General features: G+C 42.7%; 2 protein-coding genes across 3 annotated transcripts in view; one reads left to right on the plus strand and one right to left on the minus strand.

Annotated features, from left to right (window-relative positions):
• The window catches only part of trdmt1 (tRNA aspartic acid methyltransferase 1), a 33,230-nt gene extending 23,834 nt beyond the window's left edge, over window positions 1–9,396 (minus strand). Inside the window, exons 1-10 of one of the 2 annotated variants that reach the window (XM_079291942.1) lie at window positions 9,296–9,396; window positions 7,495–7,604; window positions 7,154–7,230; window positions 6,641–6,712; window positions 5,638–5,703; window positions 3,417–3,486; window positions 3,261–3,341; window positions 2,432–2,745; window positions 1,210–1,267; window positions 911–1,040 (exon numbers count right to left, since the gene is read on the minus strand). In XM_079291942.1, the coding sequence (XP_079148068.1) occupies window positions 911–1,040; window positions 1,210–1,267; window positions 2,432–2,745; window positions 3,261–3,341; window positions 3,417–3,486; window positions 5,638–5,703; window positions 6,641–6,712; window positions 7,154–7,230; window positions 7,495–7,604; window positions 9,296–9,359 (1,042 nt within the window). In that variant the 5' untranslated portion in view covers window positions 9,360–9,396. The remainder of the gene's footprint in view (window positions 1–910; window positions 1,041–1,209; window positions 1,268–2,431; window positions 2,746–3,260; window positions 3,342–3,416; window positions 3,487–5,637; window positions 5,704–6,640; window positions 6,713–7,153; window positions 7,231–7,494; window positions 7,605–9,295) is intronic. The other variant, XM_079291943.1, reaches the window with a different exon arrangement.
• Window positions 9,397–10,139: 743 nt separating this feature from the next.
• Window positions 10,140–22,008, plus strand: part of rsu1 (Ras suppressor protein 1) — a 51,940-nt gene continuing 40,071 nt past the window's right edge. The window contains exons 1-3 of the mRNA XM_079291944.1: window positions 10,140–10,295; window positions 10,456–10,569; window positions 13,863–13,913. Of these exons, the coding sequence (XP_079148070.1) occupies window positions 10,461–10,569; window positions 13,863–13,913 (160 nt within the window). The 5' untranslated portion in view covers window positions 10,140–10,295; window positions 10,456–10,460. The remainder of the gene's footprint in view (window positions 10,296–10,455; window positions 10,570–13,862; window positions 13,914–22,008) is intronic.

The raw sequence follows: 22,008 nt of genomic DNA on the forward strand, positions 1-22,008 counted from the left end.
AAAAAGAAGCAATAGAAATGTTTGTCCCCGTCTAACAGTCGGACTAATAGACTTGGCAGGTTATTGGGGCATCTTTTAAAATCTGATTATGGTTGTGGAAACGCCAGTCATCCAACTTTAAACTCCTGCCAACTCTACTGTGATCTATGTTTGCTATATGACATGTAGCTGTGCCTACGGTGTACAATTGTGATAGAATCTGAATTGTAAGTCGCTTTGGATAAAAGCGTCTGCTAAATGACTAATGTAATACAGTCGAACCATATTAATGTTACCTGGCTTAGTGAACAGTAATTCTTCCAAAATAGCTTTCTGGATTGAATTTAGCTTTATCTCGTCAGACAATATACCAGCTCAAACATTTTCTGTTTTCATAAGGCCTGATAGCAGGAGATGCCGCAGCGTCACAACCAGAAACCATGTTATTGCCAAGTACGTTACACACGCAAGGAAGTTGGTTTGGTGATTGGTGCGTGAAAATAAACACACTGCAATAGCAAAAGACAAGTTATGAATAGAAAATCTGAAAATGTACAATAAATATGATAAACAAACAAATGATTGGTTGGTCTGCTCCACACACAGTATCTGGTCGGAGATGTGTGCGCACTGTGCCTCCTGCACGTTGGCCTGCGGAGGGATGTAAACTCCGACCAGTATGAAAAAGAGTTTACAGTTGATGATGAAAGATTCCAGATCAGCAGAGCAGTGCTGCAGAACCACCATCACATCGGTACAGCAGCCACTGTTGGTATAAAAACAGATTCCGCCACCCTTCGATTTGCCGTGTAGCGGTCCGCTCTGAACAGCTCTCTCTCTCTCTCTCTCTCTCTCTCTCTCTGCTATAAACAAGCATTAACGGAAAAAGTGATTACATTGCACATCATCAAGGGCTGACGAATAGACTTACAGAAGCTTTGAGGGAAGCCCATGAGGTTGGCAACTTCTCTTGGAGTAAAATAACGCAACTTGAGTTTCATCAGCTGCTGGAGTTTCTCATCTTCAGAGAACTGGTCCAGACCTCGAAACACATTCTCCATCTTCAGAGCACACAAAGCAAAAGCCTTTGACACAAATTGAACCGCGGTGGAGCCGTGAATGAGCGGGAGTGGGTTTAAAGGGGCATGTGCCGAATTCCAAATGAAGACATTGAACGCAGACACAGTCCTCGGCTGTCTTGTTGATGCCTGTACTGAAATTAAAACCTACCTCTGTTTCCATGCAGCACTGCAGTACGGAGCCGGTTCCCTCCACATACCGGCCGTAGCTGTGGATAAAACACATTAAAACAAATAACAGCATTTCTAAGTGATCGTTTTAACAGTGTTCAACCGACCACAGACAGGTTAACCAGGTTATCAACCAGGTTATCAAATACCCCATGTACACTCTTGGGCCGCTCAGATTACAGGTGACCCGACCCAGGACCCATATCGGACTGGTTGAAATTACACTTGTTTAACTGTCTGATGCTGGGCATGGAGCGAGACCTCAGGGAGAGATCCCTCTAGGGTGGACAGAAGTGTGAGAGATCATAATAGCTCATGTAGTAATGGCACAAGTAGCACTAAGAACAGAAATAGTTCATCTGTCTGTGAATAAATGCTACAACTCAAGAACCAAGCCATCCTGTGTCACCCCCTGATTACAGTGAAGGGTTAGCCCCAAACGCTAACCGCTCAGGCACGCTAAAGGTTGGCTGACCGTCAAGGCGGACCAGCTATTCTCCTTTAAAACTAGGGGAGGCAAACTTGAGAAACTAGCTAGAGACTGGAATTTACAAATGGTCCAACCAAAGAATTAAAAAGCCCAGTTTTGCCAACTCTTTTCGATTGAAAGTAACGAGCAATATTACAACACATCCAAAAATGATCATTAAAAATGGAACAAAGAACATGGCTATTTACAGACTCTGGTAACGTGCAAAGAGGGCAGAATGTGCACCGGCAGACGGGCAGGTAGCTCGTCCAATCGTTACATTTGGGCCGAATGGAATGATTGGACGAGCTTATTACAGTCGACAGGCACAAATTCTGGATTTTTTCATTTTCTTTTTACCAGAGCATTGATTCATTGATTGCTGTCGGGATGTAATGAAAATTCAAATCGAACAAACGTGTTTTTGAAGACTTTATGTGACAGGCCGCTCCGCTGAGTTTGTTTTTTATTTTTAATATTTCTTTTAACTGTTAATCTGATAGCGTGGTTAAATGGTTGATTTTTAATATCCCTACTGCAAACTATACTCTGAATCAGGAAATGACAAATCTGAATATTAAAATGTGAGCAGCAACTTTCTGTTACAGTCAGATCTGAGGAAAATAAATCATGTCTACAATTCATCAAAAAGAAAATTGATGCAACCCCTACCTAGTTGCATTTATTATTTCATCCCTGTGAAGCTAGTGACAGTTAGATGAAGAGTACTCACCCTTTAGTAAAGCACACAGACCTCCTGCATGTGGGCTGAACAATGTCCAGGAGCAGAGCATATCGCAGCAGCGTCTTGGGAGGAAGAAGATAGTGTTCCATGTTTACTTCCATCAGCGGTTCAAGGAAGTCTTGGATCTGCCTGACGGACAGATCTCTGTTCTGACTCATCTTCCTCTGGGCATCCATGTTTGTCTCTTGTTTGTAGAGGACGTGACCCTCTTCTGGCTGGCAGGTATCTGGGCGGAGAGGACTCGAGACTGTGTGCTGCTCAGGAGAATCACTCTCAGCAGGGTGTGGGAAGGCATCGAAAATCTAAGATCACATACTTTATCAAAAGCATTATATAAACACGACTAGTATTGTGAGGTCCTAACATCATCAAATACCAAGACACTTGGTCTATGTTCATGGGCAATTCATGGAGGTTCTGAAGGTTGAGTTGTGAACTACCTGAAGGTATACATGCCACGAGTATGTGCAGTATTTAGTCCCCCCCCCCTCCAGCCTGCTATCTCATTGGTTCCTGCATCTCAGTCTCAGCTTAAAAATCAATGAGCTGGGTTGAGTGTCGTAACAACAACCATGTAACAAAATCAGTGCGAGTGTTTTTTAAGGTGAATCTTAACACAGTACTTCTTAGTTGGTCGCTCTGTTTGTTCCCCCTGTGGCTACACGGAGGTCCTTTCTAAATGCAATTTCAATTTGAGTGATGGGGACAAATTCCACAGGCCTTGTTCTGTGCAAGAATGAGGTCTTAAGTTCAGTTGGAATGACTCTTGGAAAATAATAGGGTCTATTATTGTCTACAACTGGTCAGCAAGCCTCACCTTTGAACTCTGGGTGCTTTCGTTTTCTGTTGACAGCTTAGCAGTCAGGAAATAACGCAGTCTTGAATTTGGGATCCCAACCTGGATTTATGAATAGAACGGTGATATGAATACAACGTATTTCATGGAATTAGTCACACAGTGTGTCTTTCTTACGCTGGTGGGTGAGACCATGATCTCCTGGAAAGTGTATCCGCATTCCATGAGTGTCTTCACCAATAGCTCCCTAGAATAGAAGAAGAATATGAGAAATGGTCCTGAGACGCTGGCAAATTCTGGCCAACAGCTGATGACTGCCTTGCTGAACTGCTACGGCTCGAACGTGTGAGCTGCAGACCAGCACCATCTTTCTACACTGAGTTTGTCTTTGATAATTACCATCAATAACATATTTCATTTATTTTCATTATAGATGTCATGCTGGCCACAGAAATGCGAGAGGGCTTTTGGTTGGAAATGGAAGGAGGAAGTATTAAATCTGTATTTACACTTTCCCCCAATGTCTGTGACATATTCTAAAGATATAGACATTAAGACAAAAAATGTGCAATATTGCTGGCATGACGTCAAAATGACTATCAAGAGATCAAATTCTTCCTCACATGGAAAACATGGGCAAAACTCTGAATCTCTCGGTGAGCCACAGCCAAGCCGTGTGGCTGCTCTACCCTGTTAACATGGCCACAGCATAATAATAAGAGGTTTCGCAACACTAGCGCTGCTCTAGTAGGCGATATGGCGCCTGGACGTAAGGGTCCAAATGACATTGGAAATGAGATTGTCAGCATCTCTGCCTCATGCCGTTGTCCTAGTGCACCTCGTCCGATGCTATAAAAACTTTATCTCTCATCCTTTTTCTGATGGCGGCTATCGAATAAAGACATAAAATGTCCAATATTACAAAAGGACAACTTGTACTTTGGATGTAATACATAAGTGCTGCATAGATGTATATTTCTGATCTGCAATCATTACAGAACACATTTAGATCAAAGTATCGAGCGGCTGGGGGTTGGTCGATTTTGCAGATGGACCTGATTTGCGGTGGGGGTTTAAGCATTTTAAATGTGCCACTGTATGTGTGTACATGTATGTATATATGTATGTATGTGTATATGTATGTGTGTATATATATATATTTTTTGTTTTCTTTTATTATTTTATTTCGTTTATTTTTAACGTATCCAACTGTCTCACTGAGCTTTCTGTTGTTACTATTACCTTGTTTTTGCTGCTTTGACTGTCAAAGCACTTTGTGAACGAAATTATTTTTTAAATTTGCATCAAAAGGAACGTAAACAGCATCAAGAAAAACAATTGTCTGGGCAGATAATATGGCAGAAAACATTGTCCATCAACTTTGACTGTGTTTGAGCATCAAGCATACCTTGTTATGTTACAATGAAAACGGTCTAAGCTCTTTTGAGGATTTTTAATGTTACTTTAACCCATTCTTTTTTTCAGACTGGAAAAAACATGTGCATGCTGCCTGAGTCCAGACCTTTGAATTCAGCCCCTCCATTGAGTTTGAGGTGACTGATTTGTCTGGCATCGTGACATGAAACTGACTTTTCTTGGTTGAAATGTAATCAACCAATGAGCTCTGTTTGGAGACTAATGATGAAGTAATTAACGCCAGGGGCGGGACTAATGCTATTGTCAAGCGGTTGTGAAGCGTTGTCGAGCTGTGCGCCGTAGATGGCAGTCTTTCTCGATTGTAGTGTATCTTATACTTCGCTCTACTCCACTCTTAAAACCCCAGCATAGCTTCTCAAAAACAATGGCTTCGCATCAGTGTTGACTTAAAATGCTGTTAAGATTCCTGTAGATACGTTGGTCTCTCGTGATTGGATCGGAAAATACACTTAGTGGAGTCAATGTCAGACTGAAGATGGAAACTGAGTTGACGATACTGTTTATATCAGGCAAGTATGGATGAATATCCCTTTAACATCATGCAATCACAATAAGCAGCAGCTGCACTGTAAAAGCATTGATTGATTTATTAGATGGCCCTCTTTGTTCATGTTGACATAAGACAACTGGTGCCTCTGCTCATCTTTTGATTCATTTCCATAAGTATGATTACTTTGGGAACAGATATAGATCTAGATCTAGCGCTAATCAACATCCAATGTAGATGTAGACCAATCCGATGGATGGATGCCGATGGATGTTCATTTCACAATTCACTTGGTTTTCAAACTACAGACGGAGTAGAACATGTGAAATAGTAAAACTCAAGTGAGTCAGTGGGCGCAAAGACTTTATACTGCAGGACAGACACAGACCAATATTGTACTCATTTGTAGATTTCAATACTACCTGCCTACTGTACATGTTGCTGCCTGCCGACATGGGGACCTATTGACGTTACCTGGCAGCGGAGCTCTCGAAGCCTTTCACATTCTCCAGCAGGATGAATCGGGGCAGCCTGCACAGCCTGGCCACACGGTCATATGCAAGAGAGGAAAGGATGAGAGGGCTTATCGACAGAAAGTATGCAGAGATGTCCAGCCCAGTCCCACAACTAAGAGAACAGACCTGAGGCCTCATATTCAGCTGTGTGTGGAACCCAGGAGTGGTATGACAAACAAAAGAAAGTTGGGGAGGATTATGGCATGTGGTCAAACATAAAGGTGGATACCAAAAATAAGTAAAAGATGTACTATTAATGAGAGAGCTGCTTATGGAATACTTGCTGGGTTATTACGAGCATTAAACAACAGTGCTGCTCTGAAGGTGCATGCCGAGGTGCATATAGAAGTAATCCTTTGATACAGGTGAGGAGAAATGTGTGAGAGAGGACATTCTACAATTTGGTGGCCCATTGTATTCTAATAATTCTCTAAAATGTTATTAATGCTAATCTTTGCCCCTCAAGACTAGCATCAGAGGTGTTAGGACAGGAGCCCTATATTGTATTCTACAACAAGGAATATACCTGCTTCGGTCCTTTGGCTCTGTCAGAAGGAGAGAGACCTTTCTAACGCATACTGACATTATTGATAACAATTATTGTGATCATTACAAGGTCTGTTTACTGTCATTTGAAATGTGAGTTTGAGTGCCTTTATGCTGTACAAAAGTACGAAAGACGAGTGTCTTATAGCCGGAGGAAAGAAGTTGCTTCATGGTGCGACAGCGGATACTTCTGTATCACTTGCCAGACGGCAACAGGGTGAACAGGCTGTTACAGGAGTGGGCATTGTCTTTCAGTTTCTTTCGGGTTCGGATGCTCGGTGGAGATCGATCAAAATGGGCTTTCCACTTTTTTTTCTCTCCCCCTGCCTACTTGCACACATCCAAAGGATGGTGATCTGTAGTTGAAAATAGTTTTCACTAAGGGCAAGAAAAAGCTGAATGTGGAGATTGAACACCTTGGCAGAAGATGTAGGATGTAGAGGAAGCTCTTGGTTCTGGGGTCAGCAATGTCACCCTGAAGTCCTATCCTGCACATGAAAAAAAACAAAGATTTTAGTGGGAAAACTATTTGAAATTGATAAAAGACATTAAATACAGTGATTTGAAATAAGTTACGATCATATATTGCCATATTAATGAATCAAGCCAACTGTGCTGGCATGCCAAGGTAAACCTGTTGTCTCACTTCCGGTTGCCAGCGCATCTGTTTTCTGGTAGAGTACTTTAGCTGCTCTAGCTTCAGCCAGTTCATTTTGTCATCCACTACATCCTGTTACAGAGGCTAGAACATTATGTTGGCATTAAAGGAACAGCACTAAGCTGGTTCAAGTCCTATTTATCAGATCGATCTCAGCTTGTATATGTAAACGATGAAACCTCGACGAACACCAACGTTAGTCATGGAGTTCTACAAGGTTCTGTGCTTGGGCCAATCTTATTCACCACATATATGATATACCAACACCTACCTGGTAAAAGGCTGACAAGGAGGGCTCATCAAAATCATGTCAAATGGTAATTTATTGAAGTCATCCAGTGTCATGCCCTAGAAATAAAGGACGATAAAAAAACAAGACAGAAAACTATTGAAGTGTTTCAGAGTTATAACACTGCAGAGCCCCAAACGTTGGATTGTCTGTGAAGCCCTCTATGTGTGTGCGTTTAAATGGTCATCCTCAATATTTCTGTTGCGGACCACAGAAAGGCTAAGAGAGGCTTAACACACCAGCAGTCCATCGAGTACAGGTTTGAATTGCTGTTTTGTTCAGATGCAACCCGTCATGCTAACCCCCCCCCCCCCATCACCCACCTCAATGGTCTTGTTCCAGAGGGTGGTGTCTGGGAAATTGTGCTTGTAGATTTGATTGGCTGTGGTGTTGATGTCGATGGCAGCCACTACCTGAGCAGGTATGCCACTCTCTGGAGGAAGAGAAAAAACAGATAAAGATTTCTTTAAAATATTTTAGCTACTGTCATCATCCTTTCCTCTTGAATATATTTTTTCTTTTTGCTGATACGGTGCAAATTGTGATTTCTTTGATAAAGTTTTTCAGGTTTATTCACATAAGCCCACGTAATGATACTAGATAATAATAATAACTCTATACTTTGAGCCTTTCCAGATGACTGAGAACATGAAATATATATACAGTGTATATCCACACCACAACGTGACATGTAGCCGTTTGTCCCTCCTCTGGTAGGGAGAGAACATGACAACTAAAGACAACCAGCGCCCACGTTGTTCAGCAGAACAGAACCGATCCAAGTTATTCAGCCAATCAATGAGTTTATAGCTTAAAAAAATAAACATATTATCATTGTTCTTTTACATTGTCACAGCTATACCACTATGGATTATGGGTAACTTTGTCTGCATCCCGGGCTGACTCCACCGGGGTACATCCCAAGTCTCTTATTTGTCATTTCCTCGCTTAAACCTTGTTCTGCTCCGCCATATTGACGGCCGTCCCAAAGCTCATATTTCTGCTCTGAGGAGCGAGGAGGGATCTCTGAGGAGCCATGAGCGAGGATTCACGAGAACAGCCTTACAGGAAGTGTTTTAACGGCCGACACGCCCCCTCATTGTTCATCAGCTATTTGATCGGACTGATCAGATTTTTCTAAACATCACTGGAGTTTCATACCAGAGTGAAGACGGATCACAGATTTAATCTAGTTTATATTTGATTCGTTTTCTGATTCAACATCTGGTTTAAATAAATATTCATTGTAGTCTGAACAACAAAAGGACCACAAACAACTTTCTACATTTATTAGAAAGATTTGTCTTCATGATCTGATATTTCCCTCAATAACTTTTATTATGGAAACAATTAAAGTCAGTGAGAGCTTTTTACATCATTTATCATCATTTCATTCAGTCACATGAGGATGATCATTCCTGAGTGTTTGAGTTTTATCATTTAAGTTAACCGGTAAGATGAAACATGGAGCCTAATATATTTATTCCAGTATTCAAGAGACACCATAATCATATTCTGGGTTAATTAACAATGACGTCACGATCACAATTTCACAACGTACAGACGCAAATAATTCATAAATAAGTCAAATGCATTCTGCCGGTAGAAATCGATCCTGTGCTTATAAACAGAACACAGTTTGTTAAAGAGGTAACGGCTACAGACACCGCTACAGTGATGATAACTGTGTGTCTTTATTAGTTATTAGCGTCATTAGTTAAGTAGGCTACAGTGATCATGTGAACAGACAAACTCAAAAGTCTCTCCAGCTGTTAAAGGCGACTGAAATCTGATCCAGCTGTGATCAGATCCTCCGACATCAGAAACAGACGTCGCTTCACGTTACGCAACTGAGGAAAGGACGTCTCATTTCCCTTAAAACATATTTCCTCGTTTCCTCTCTCCTCGCATGGTTTCCTCTTCATGCATCCCTGGTGGGAGGGACTAAGACGCAAGGAAAGGACGCAAGTGAAGGAAACAGGGAAGAGACTTGGGATGTACCCCCGGAGTCCACAGAGAGTCCGGTTGAAGCCCAGTGTGGCTCTGATATAATGTGGTCAGTCTTCGTTAGCCTCGTGAGGACTGTGGCGGAAATACGTCAAATCATAAAACCGACAGGCTCACCCTTTAGAGCGTAATGCATGCCGCCTATCCCGCTGTAGAGCTCGAGCACCCGCAGACTCTCCATGGCTGCTAACGCTGCTTCTTCTTCTTCTTCTTCTTCTTCATCTTCTTCGTCTTCTTCTTCGTGGTGTATTACGGAGGTTGTCAAACAACGAAATGGCGCATTACCGCCACCATCTGTTACATTACAAGGTTACAAGTTACAAGTTTTGTATTTGTCACTGTACGACAGGGTTCCACAACGACATTTAGATTGTAATCCCAATCTAAAAAAACAACAAAGACAGAAATAACAACACAAACACACACATATACATGGTACCAATGATGATCTGGTCGGTTTAATCACCCACTGTAGAGCCCTCCTGTACTGAGCTGTGAACATCCTGCAGTTTGTAATGTTTCAGTCAGGATGCTTTGCTCCTCTGTAAAAGTTGACAAGAATTTGGCACAGGTATTTTGCCTTCTTAAATTATTTTAAGAAATACAGATGGTTTGGGATTATGGAGTATACACCCAGATGCCAGATTATTAAATCTACCTAACTAAAACTAATGCAGTCTAATCCATTAGCCCTGCAGTAATAAATCCTCCCTTCATGATTATCATGTTCCGTTGTTGGTGAAACTCTTTCAGAGAGGTGATGATTGAACTGTGTAATAGTTTGTGGTTAATAAATTAATTAAATAACCTAAAAGAAATGTTGGAAAAGAATGCTCCACCCGGCCACCATCATGGAGAAGTCGGAAGAATGTGGAGAGTGAAGCTCTTACTTTGACACAGAGGTGTGGCTGAACGGCCGAAACGACCGGAAGTCTCCTATTATGGAATTTAGGCTCTCACATAAACTTCCGGTAAGGGTGGCTGCTCGAAGTGAAGTCTCTATCGGGAATTAAAGAGCTCATATATACATATATATAAGACGCAAGGAAAGGACGCAAGTGAAGGAAACAGGGAATATATATATTTATATATATTTGTCATTCATTTTTTCCAAACGGTAAGACTCCTCAGTGTTTTCCATCGTGTCAACATGGCGCCCTGGAGTTTCTCCTGTAGACTAACGTGTGTCTCCAAATGTTACAATGTAGCGTACGAATGACCACTTTACTTCACCGACTAACTCTCTCCCTGTTCTTTGTTTGGATCGACGTCTACAGAGAACATGTCCAAGTCTTTGAAGAAGATAGTGGAGGAGAGTCGTGACAAGAACATCCCGGAGGTGGAAATGTGCGATAGAGGCATTTCTAACATGCTGGACATCCCCGGACTGTGTAAGACAAAGTCTCCATGACCCCACCAGACTGTGTGAAGTGTGCTGTTAGGTCCGGTTCAGTTCGTCTGACGATAACGATCTTCCATATAACGGAGTTGTACCCCAAACCGGACAGTTTTTAGCTAATGTTTCAATACAATTCACTTACAATGTTGATAAAAATGATCGTGTAATGTTTTCAGTTGATTTAATGGTGTTAAACTGAAGTTTAACTTTGTACCTTTCAAACGAAATGTTGTTGTAATTATTACAGTTAGCTTTGCCTTTACCAGAGTCGTTAAAACGATGCTAACACCGGTGAATTAGCCGTGCACTGCTCTTGGCCTAATCCGTACGAACTTCTATCCTCGTTGTAAACACTGGCTGCTGCTGGTTTTTCGGGGATATTCGCTTGTTCCAGGGTCGCAAAAATGACCATCAATGCTGTCAACACATCCGGGACCGTAGTTCTGTCCTTCACAATAAGATACGCTTCACGCTTCAACAACTCCAAATGATGCAATAAAAGCTCCTTAATTTCCGTTTGAGCTGTTTTAGCGTCGCCCGAGCGTTCTTTCTGCTTTCTCTCATCAAAGTCACTTTCCTATAGTATTTAGACATATAAACGTCCATATATATAGTCATGAAATTTGACACATAGATTATTTGATATGTATGAATTAATATTATTTACGTTTGGTTGGCAATCGCCGAAGAAAATGACAGCGAAATGACCGGAAAGGGCGTCACGACGGAATCGTTCGAGACAGGCCAATAGCAGCTAGCGCCGACCGAGGCAGGCCATCGTTACGTTAGACGTAATGACTCGGTTACGATGACGTCACCGCAGCCTAACTCGTCTGCGGTGTAGAAAAGAAGAAACTTCAGTTAACCTGTTTACTTCATCACAGTCCTATTCAACTGTGCTCTTCACTCTCCATCTCAGTGCGCTTGGTGCAGAGAACAATCCGTGGCTTGTTTGGACCTCTAGCCTGCATGGATGCGATGTCATTAGCCTGCATGGATGCGATGCGATGTCATTAGCCTGCATGGATGCGATGCGATGCCATTAGCCTGCATGGATGCGATGCGATGCCATTAGCCTGCATGGATGCGATGCCATTAGCCTGCATGGATGCGATGTCATTAGCCTGCATGGATGCGATGCCATTAGCCTGCATGGATGCGATGCCATTAGCCTGCATGGATGCGATGCCATTAGCCTGCATGGATGCGATGACATTAGCCTGCATGGATGCGATGCCATTAGCCTGCATGGATGCGATGTCATTAGCCTGCATGGATGCGATGCCATTAGCCTGCATGGATGCGATGCCATTAGCCTGCATGGATGCGATGTCATTAGCCTGCATGGATGCGATGCCATTAGCCTGCATGGATGCGATGCCATTAGCCTGCATGGATGCGATGCCATTAGCCTGCATGGATGCGATGACATTAGCCTGCATGGATGCGATGCCATTAGCCTGCATGGATGCGATGCCATTAGCCTGCATGGATGCGATGCCATTAGCCTGCATGGATGCGATGCCATTAGCCTGCATGGATGCGATGTCATTAGCCTGGATGGATGCGATGACATTAGCCTGCATGGATGCGATGCCATTAGCCTGCATGGATGCGATGCCATTAGCCTGCATGGATGCGATGACATTAGCCTGCATGGATGCGATGACATTAGCCTGCATGGATGCGATGCCATTAGCCTGCATGGATGCGATGCCATTAGCCTGCATGGATGCGATGCCATTAGCCTGCATGGATGCGATGTCATTAGCCTGCATGGATGCGATGACATTAGCCTGCATGGATGCGATGCCATTAGCCTGCATGGATGCGATGACATTAGCCTGCATGGATGCGATGCCATTAGCCTGCATGGATGCGATGCCATTAGCCTGCATGGATGCGATGTCATTAGCCTGCATGGATGCGATGACATTAGCCTGCATGGATGCGATGACATTAGCCTGCATGGATGCGATGACATTAGCCTGCATGGATGCGATACCATTAGCCTGCATGGATGCGATGCCATTAGCCTGCATGGATGCGATGACATTAGCCTGCATGGATGCGATGACATTAGCCTGCATGGATGCGATGACATTAGCCTGCATGGATGCGATGACATTAGCCTGCATGGATGCGATGACATTAGCCTGCATGGATGCGATGCCATTAGCCTGCATGGATGCGATGCCATTAGCCTGCATGGATGCGATGCCATTAGCCTGCATGGATGCGATGCCATTAGCCTGCATGGATGCGATGTCATTAGCCTGCATGGATGCAATGACATTAGCCTGCATGGATGCGATGCCATTAGCCTGCATGGATGCGATGACATTAGCCTGCATGGATGCGATGCCATTAGCCTGCATGGATGCGATGCCATTAGCCTGCATGGATGCGATGCCATTAGCCTGCATGGATGCGATGCCATTAGCCTGCATGGATGCGATGCCATTAGCCTGCATGGATGCGATGCCATTAGCCTGCATGGATGCGATGACATTAGCCTGCATGGATGCGATGCCATTAGCCTGCATGGATGCGATGCCATTAGCCTGCATGGATGCGATGTCATTAGCCTGCATGGATGCGATGACATTAGCCTGCATGGATGCGATGACATTAGCCTGCATGGATGCGATGACATTAGGCTGCATGGATGCGATGACATTAGCCTGCATGGATGCGATGTCATTAGCCTGCATGGATGCGATGCCATTAGCCTGCATGGATGCGATGCCATTAGCCTGCATGGATGCGATGCCATTAGCCTGCATGGATGCGATGCCATTAGCCTGCATGGATGCGATGCCATTAGCCTGCATGGATGCGATGTCATTAGCCTGCATGGATGCGATGACATTAGCCTGCATGGATGCGATGCCATTAGCCTGCATGGATGCGATGTCCATGAAGAAAAGTTTCAGCCTAGATTGTCTCTTCATCAGGTGTAACTTCTTGACATTACCTTTAGTCCACTTACAGGTCTGGCTGCTTTCTGCTGGACTGACTGGCAAGCTGCAAGATACATTCCAAAGATATATTTTTTTATATACATATACACCATATGTTATGTTACATTATGGCATTACCTACATAGGGAATCATGTTACTACTTGAGTCATTTTATACCTAGAACTATAGAACAACTTTACTGCTAGAATAGTATTCATTGCAGCCTGATTTTAAACAGTATTACCCAGTGAGATGCAGGAGTAAACAAACTGCTGAGGTAGTTGCATTGCTGTGTTGACTTAATGTTCCATGTCGTTTCAGTCACTCTGTCTAACATCACTCAGCTGGTCCTCAGCCACAACAAGCTCACAGGTAAGCTGCCCTCTGTCCTCTGTCCTCTGTCCTCTGCCCTCTGTCATTGGGCTGGAGCTGTGACTAAGAGTGTTGTTTTCAACCATTGCATGTGGCATTTAGATCAATATTTAAATAATGTTAGAATCCAAACCCTGACTCGTTTGAATATAATAATGGTTAAGAAACGCAGCAAAATTGGCCATTCAGAATATTAGACAATTAAAAAAAGAACAAATGGAGAGTTATGAGGCATTAATATCAGCACAAATATTCAAGTCCTTTTCACAACCTGTTTGGTGCCGTGGTAGCCACACATTTGCAGACCACTTCATTTATTATTTAAGTTTTGGAATTAACTATCATTGTTACAGTAGTTTCCTGCCAAAAGGCATCTACAGTAGGGATAGACTGGGACTATAGAGAGTGTAGTAGTGATTATTGTGAATTACGACAAGTTAAGGGACCGTACTAGTGTTTTTGCTTGTTTTTACTGCAAATCATGTCCATGTTACTTTACCGCTATTTTTTGTTCAAACAGACGAGTGTTTAGTTTGCTGTGGAAACATTAAACAGTAGCTGCACACTTTAAGTTTATTTTAATTTTTTATAATAATATTTATTAATACATTGTATTTGTACAGCTCTTTAAAAGGTACTCAAAGGCACTTTACATGGTAAAAGCTGTAATAGCAATATAAACAAAGCAACGTCCTATTTACCCAAGATGCATCATTTCTAACCACAACCTCGTTTGTACTTTTTCCTTATCACTGTGTAGCAGGACAGTCACAGCCTGCTGTCTCCTCTGTGTGACACAGACACACACACACACTCACACACCCACACACACCCTCAACAATGTACTCCAACAGTCCATGGTGAAATAAGACCTCACAGAGGGGAGACAGTTAATATACTACATTGCTCTAGAGCACATGTGTCAAACTCGAGGCCCGCGGTCCGAATCCGGCCCGCCACGTCATTTTATGTGGCCCGTGAATCCGCCAGCAAAAAAAGAAATTTAAATTAAAAAAAAGATTTTTTTGTTTTTGGAAAAATAATTAAAAGTTAGACTTGATAATAAAAGTATCCCCATGGTCGAAATTATGAGCTAGAAAGTTGAAATGATGAGATAGCATGTTGTCTGTGTACCGACATTAAAACTATCACAACAGGTGGACAGGAGAGGCAACAGCCCGAAAAGAGGTTTTCCAACGATTGAAAAAGATCGACAAATAATCCCAAAATGTCCACGAAGAGAAAAATTGATACAGAGGGAAGAAAATGTAATGAAAGATGGGAAAGAGAATACATGTTTGTGCTTCAAGGAGAACAACGGGTCTGTCTTCTGTGTTATGAGGCGTGTCGGTGATGAAGGATACAATTCACGTCGGCATTTTGACACCAAACACGGAGCTAAATTTAGCCTCCAAGAAAAACATCAAACTGTCCAAGAATTAAAAGGCAGACTGCAATCACAGCATAATATATTTACACAGCTACAGCCCAGTGCATGCTGAAGGTATGTGAGCAGAGCTCCGACCAGATACAGACTTTTACAAATGTCAGTTTGTGAAGAAACACCATCGCAGACCGAGTTGATGAACTAGCAGCAATCTAACAACACAGCAGCTAAGAGACGAGCAGGTACTTGTGTTTGTAATGAACTGTTGATGAAAGCACAGACAACACGGATACATCATCTATCATGTTCATCAGACCTGACTCTCAGTGAGCAGCTCTTGGATGTAGCTGCCATGCACAGGACGACGACAGGGAGGAACATTAGTGATGCAGAGAGGTGAACAAACATCTTTGAACAACGTTAATGTCATAACTTGTGTTTGATATTTGTCTTTGTTATTTTCTTTAATAGTTTGATCTTTGATAGAGTCATGTGGGTTTCTTAACCCTCAATTAAAATGATTTGTTATAATAACAGAAATGTGTTTAAATATCATTTTTTATTTATATAACTGCATGTACAATATGTTTACACTTGAATAAACAATAATCAAATGCAGAGAGTTATTTAACAATATGTTAGGAGAAGTTAGTTCTACAGTCTTACAGTTACAACCGGCCCTTTGAGGGCGAGCGTGATGCTGATGTGGCCCAGAGTGAAGATGAGTTTGACACCGCTGCTCTAGATGAGGGATGGAATGGTATCTCTCCACATATTAGAACATGTGTTAGTCTCTTTCTGCTCTCCCATCACCATGCTTGCTGCTGTGTAGCCGCTCTGTCAGCGAGCTACGCCGGATTTCTCACCTCAAAACTTCTCAGAAGTGAACTTGGTGATGAAATAACATATGGACTTTGTAAAAACACTTCACCTTTTTGGCCTTTGTTTTTGTGGCCATGGACTGAAGTTACAGCGCTTTGCATTGTGGGATACATTAGGCGAGGTAGACGGGTCTGATCCATACAGGAGTTTTTTTCCAGATCAGTATTACATTATTATTATTACTATTTTTGTCATACTTTAGATTCTGCTTTTCTTTGCATACGACATGCTACATTATTTATTACATTAAATAAGTACATACTGCCAGTATAGTACAGATATAGTATAGATACAGACCGTATCATCTATACAATATTTAGTTGTCTAAAAAAATAAAACAGTCTGAATTCTGATAAAAATGCATCAACATCGACACCTGCAGGGCAGCCAACAGGCTCCTCCTGTCCTCCTTAGTGATGGACCTCTTCCATCACTTTAATGTATTTCATATCTGTTATTGGCCCAAAACACCTCAAATGCTGCGCGGCATGAGGTTCATTCCCATCCAGAGCCTGCAGTGATTGTTTTAAGAAATCTTGCGAGCCATTGTTGTACTGCTTAATAACAAAGTAGAGATAAACCCAACCCAGCTGACTTTAGGCTGGATCCCTGCTACATCCAGCAGGTGCTAGGGTTGCCGCTGGCTGGACGTATCTGGCGTACCAAGTGGGCGTGAACAGTTGATTGGTTAACCGTCAACGGGCAAAGGTAGTGAACAGTGTTTTTGCATGTCTGGTAGGGGTGTAACGGTTCACAAAACTCACGGTTGGGTTGGGTACGATACAGTGGAGCCACGGTTCGGTACGTTTCGGTACAGTAGAAAACTATAAATGCAGAGAAATGTACTTTATTTTAAAATATATTTATTCATTACAACTAACATCATGAAGTTATTCTTTGACTTTGAACAATGATGGAACTATACCTGAGTGACCCATCTTCTGGGGAGTCTTCTTAGCAACACATAAGCATAAAAAACAAAAACTGCTCCTTAATGTTATGTAGTATTGTTACTTACATCTTGCAAAAGAGATTTTTAATCTCAATGGGACTACCTGGTTAAATAAAGGTTTTTAAAAAAAATAAATATATATATATATATATATATATATATAATTATTTTTTTTTCAAACTTATTCGGTTCGTCATGCGTACCGAACCGTGAGCCTTGTACCGAACGGTTCAATAGGAATACGCGTATCGTTACACCACTAATGTCTGGTATAATACCATCATGTATCTCTGAGCACAGTGCGGATGGTTTCTACACAACTGTTACAAGGTGTTACTTATCCATGTGCTGAAGATTGACTTCACTCTAATGCAAGCCATTGGCCGTCCCCGGCTGCTCTCCCTTTGACCCGCCCACTGTGGCTGCTATTTCTTAGCATTGTTGAGTGAATCACTGCGAGTTAAAGACCCTACCAGGGGCTCTGCTTCTTCTTCTTCTGTGATACCTGACTGGTTAAAGTGTCGATGCTCTCAGGGCATGTTTCTTGTTATTCAAGTTATGTAATGTACTTATTATGTTCACTCCTTTTTGAATTTAATTTTGGCATTCAGGCAGTCAGAGAATTAGCAGGACCGCTGATTCATGATAGAAAAAAACCAACTAAACAAAGTGTTGTCCAACCAATAAGTTTAACCTTGCTTAACTTTTGCCACAGCGCGACACGATGTCATCCAGAAAGGCCCTGCGCTTCAGTCCAATACATGGTGGACACATTAGTACCGCAGACGGCGTATTTCTACTGTTTACCACACAAAATACATAACAGTGATAACAGTCCTGAGTATCATAAACTCCTCAGCAGTGTTGTAGCTTCTTTAGCTTTCAATTCCTGGTTCTCTTCCTCATACTGAACCTCCCCTTGTACCTGGAGCAACGCAGCTGATTCAGGTCTGAACAGCACGGCATTGTGAAGCCAACGCAGACCAATGACCTCCTGTGTTCATCCTAAACCATACAGTGTATTCCTGTCCAATCTATAGCATCCCCTAATGGGTGTGAATTACAATATAATAACTGTCTGATTATTTAAACCTGATGAAGTTAGTTGTTCCAAATGATTTTAAGTTTGTATCCTCACAGCTTATTTAGGACATGCAGGTGTGACAGATTGTGGGCTTTCATGTCGTGGACACGTGACGTCTGCGTGGCTTTGACGATCTGGACACTCTGGACTTGTTGACTTTGATCTGATCTGCATACAACCACACACAGAGTCACAGAGTGAAGCTGAAGTCAGTTTACTGAGGTAGAATATGTCCTGTGGAAACACGTTGATCTCCAGCAGATTGGAGTGGTGGGATCAGTGGTGTTTAGCACCAGCAGAGGTCACTACAGACCCATAAACACCTTCACACCAACCTAAAACTACTGAATTTTGCTTGTGAATCTTTTCTCTTATATTATTATTATCAAACTGTACTATTAGGAATATAATGGCGTTGTAAGTGTGGTTATTTAATTTTGTAAGAGAAAGCAGCGCTCACAGTAAAGTACGATTGTGATGAACAGATGCTCATCCATTTAAAGTGATGCAGTAGGTTCACTACAGAGATCCTCTCCACTCTCGTAACCCAATTTCACTTTCTTTTGAGATCAATTTAATTAATTTTCACTTGCCAGTTTTCATGACAGTAGGAAGATTTTGAGAAAATAACAATATTGTCATTGCTACAAAATGATGCGATCAGTACTTAATAATACATAATCCACACTGAGGAAAAACTTCAGATGAATGAAGTCATTCAGTGACATGTTCACCTTCTGGTGTGTTTTCTAATCTGCTGCTGGAGATGAACAGATTACACACATCTCTCACTGCGAGGTTATTCATAGCTCAGATCAGACAGAAACAGGGATAACATAATTGGTGTTGTTCCGCACCTGCAGGCCCTCTCAATGTATGCTCAGGACTCTCAGCGGCCCCAAATATCACAGTGGTTTGATCTATCTCTTCCTCCTCCATCTCACCCACAGTCATTTGGTGACCTTACAAATCCAGATGCACTGTGTCAGACAGGATGGATGGGATGTTGCTGCTTTATGAAGGTACTCAGGAGTTCTAGTAACATTTAGAAAGTCTTCTTCTGGCTGCTGCCCATTGCTAACGTTCCTCTACTGTGTGAAGGCCGGAACTGCCCCACCGTGAGAGCAAGCCTGTACGCACGCGGTGCTGCAGTCTTCAGCTGCGCCGCATCGCAATAACGTTACAGAAACTGGTTTACAATTAAAAGGAATTTAATCCTACTGAAGCAAATACAGTGAAGTACACTACTTCTATGGAATATTAAACTATATAACCCCGTGCAAAAAACTCTTCTCAGCCCCTCAGAGAACACATATGTTCCCTGGAAGCTTAGCGCGAGCAAGAGAAAAAGACTGTTTCATCCCACCCTCATACAGTTTGAAACCCCTCCCCTTTTGTCCATCACAATTCCTATTGGCTAACTCCCAGGACCCTTGTCCTGGTGTGCTCTGTAATCGCCTGTCTAAAAGTCGATCTGTCCCTTCGCTCTTAATACATTCAAGGACTGTCTGTTATGGCTTAACCCTTCTATGATAAACATTCTATATAAAAGATAAGATTTTGCAACTTTTGGCAAAAGCTTCATGTCTACAAATTCTACTTCTAACTACTAATCCTAAAACACTTTTATGCTTATCTTAATTATGCATTTCCAAAACACTTATGATTATGACTAATTATGAATTCTTAAATATGAATCATTAAACACTTATATTATAACTTCTTAACACACAGTTCTACACTCAAATTTCCTACAACTCCCCCCTAACCCGCAGTTCACTGCGGGTTACACAACCCCAATGCCCCGGAAACCCCTCCCCTACTTGTTCCAGGGAGAGGTTCCCTATCTAACTAAAGAACAGCAAACAATTCAAGCATACAGATATCGTCTCAAGTACCCCTATCCTATCTGATTCACCCGACGCTTGCCTCACTAACACAAAAACAGTCTAGTCCGGTTGAAGTCCACTGGCATCCAGGTGGTGGGGCTGGTGGGTTCAGGATACAATCTGAGTGCTAGAGAAAAAATCCTGAGAAGCCTTGACTGTTCTTTTACACTTGACAAAATTACATTTCTGAATCCTTGCACCCTAAAATCCCATTATAACCCAATAAAACAAAATTCTCAAAATTCTCATTCAAAACAATCCCAAATCTCCAATACTTCCCCGGATGTGTTTTTGAGGTCCATCTGGGCCTCATCAGGTCCTTCAGGATCTCCGAGAAGATGTTCAGGAGCTGCTTGTGAAGTCCTGCTATGGCATCGCTGGTGGCCTCATCTAGACTGTGGCCATCAGCAGCTCCAATTCTTCCTCATCCTCGACACATAACTGATTGCCCTGTATTTGCGTCTTGCTAATCGTTGAAGCAATAAACCCCTGTAGAAGTCCACGGATGCAAGGGAAACCGCATCCACAAACGACTAGTAGGCCTACGGCGACAACACAAAGAGTAGTTACGATTGACAAAAATGCATTTTTCCATTTGCCAAACATACCCTCAACCAGTCGGTGAGTGAGTTGGTGACACCAGAGTTCTCCGCTGGCTCTTGGCTGAGTGCTGTCAATTCCGCCAGCGCCCTGGTCACCGATCCATCAGGAGCTATGTTATTTGGAATGGAAGTACATCAAGCAGACCCAAACATCTGGCAAACGCCACCTTTCTCAGCTAAAATCATATCTAATGCCATTCTGTTCTGCAAGGTCATTAAACTGGTCTTCGCCAGCTGTGCATGCAGTCCTGATATGGCGTCCCTGGTGAAGTTTACAAAAACGCTGTTGGTTATAGTAAATGTAGTTGATCCAATCGACATTTTTATTAATCGTTACCCACCAATAAAATGCTGATTCAAAACCGGCAGCCATTGGATCTCTTGCTTTAAATTCATCCGGCACCCCCCTTGGCACCCCTATGACATCTATGTACACTTGGTCATCAAAAGCTCCCTTCGGGCTATCGGCACCTCTTTTGGGTCTTCTGTTAACATGTGTGCGTGGAGAAATGAGTTCCTTATAAGTTGCTTCATTGACAGGCAAGATATAGAATGGCAATATAAGTTGCACCAATGCGCATCTACCTGGCCAATCCCTTGGCAGGATTGGATATATGGTTTTCTCTCCACACCCCCACCATAAATCAGCTCTGGGTGCTGTCTGTCTTAACACGCTGTTATATAGATGGTCATTGGCATTGTTGCTACAATTTGCTTCAATAATACTGCCTACATTGGCCCCCTTAGCTGTATCTGAGACTATACAATCAAATGGACCCTCTGAAATCTTGAACAGAGGTGGGGTAGTGTTGGGGTCTGACCATATGGCTTCAACATGTGCTGTGAACAAAGAGAATCAGGCTTTCACTTTGTCAAGCAAAGGTTTCATCCTGATTTTTAGTTTGATAAGAGCAAAGGAATTTCACACTCGGTGTGAATTTCCCCCCCCCCCCCAAAAAAAAACTATGGTTCCTGAAGTCACCTGAATGCACCGCTGCAATCTCATTGGCCGAAGGCCAAGAGACCCCAGGACCCCTGTGGTTCAACCACTGGTCTACAAAACTACCTGCAGCCCCCACCTCAACGCTTTTTCCCTTCGACCTCCGTCGAACAGGGAGCACACACAACGCTCTCTTCGCCCGGACCCCCCGTCCAGGCCACAGACGATCCAGCTTCCCCTCCAGCACGACGGAGGCCACGAGGAAGCAACGGCCCCTCAAACCCTGACAAGCCATTTCGCTGGACGAAACAGCCGTGTTCCACGCTGAGTAAAGGCCCACTCAGCCCGCCAGACGAATC

The sequence above is a fragment of the Melanostigma gelatinosum genome (assembly GCF_949748355.1).
Source record: "Melanostigma gelatinosum genome assembly, chromosome: 20".
Classification (NCBI taxonomy): Eukaryota; Metazoa; Chordata; class Actinopteri; order Perciformes; family Zoarcidae; genus Melanostigma; species Melanostigma gelatinosum.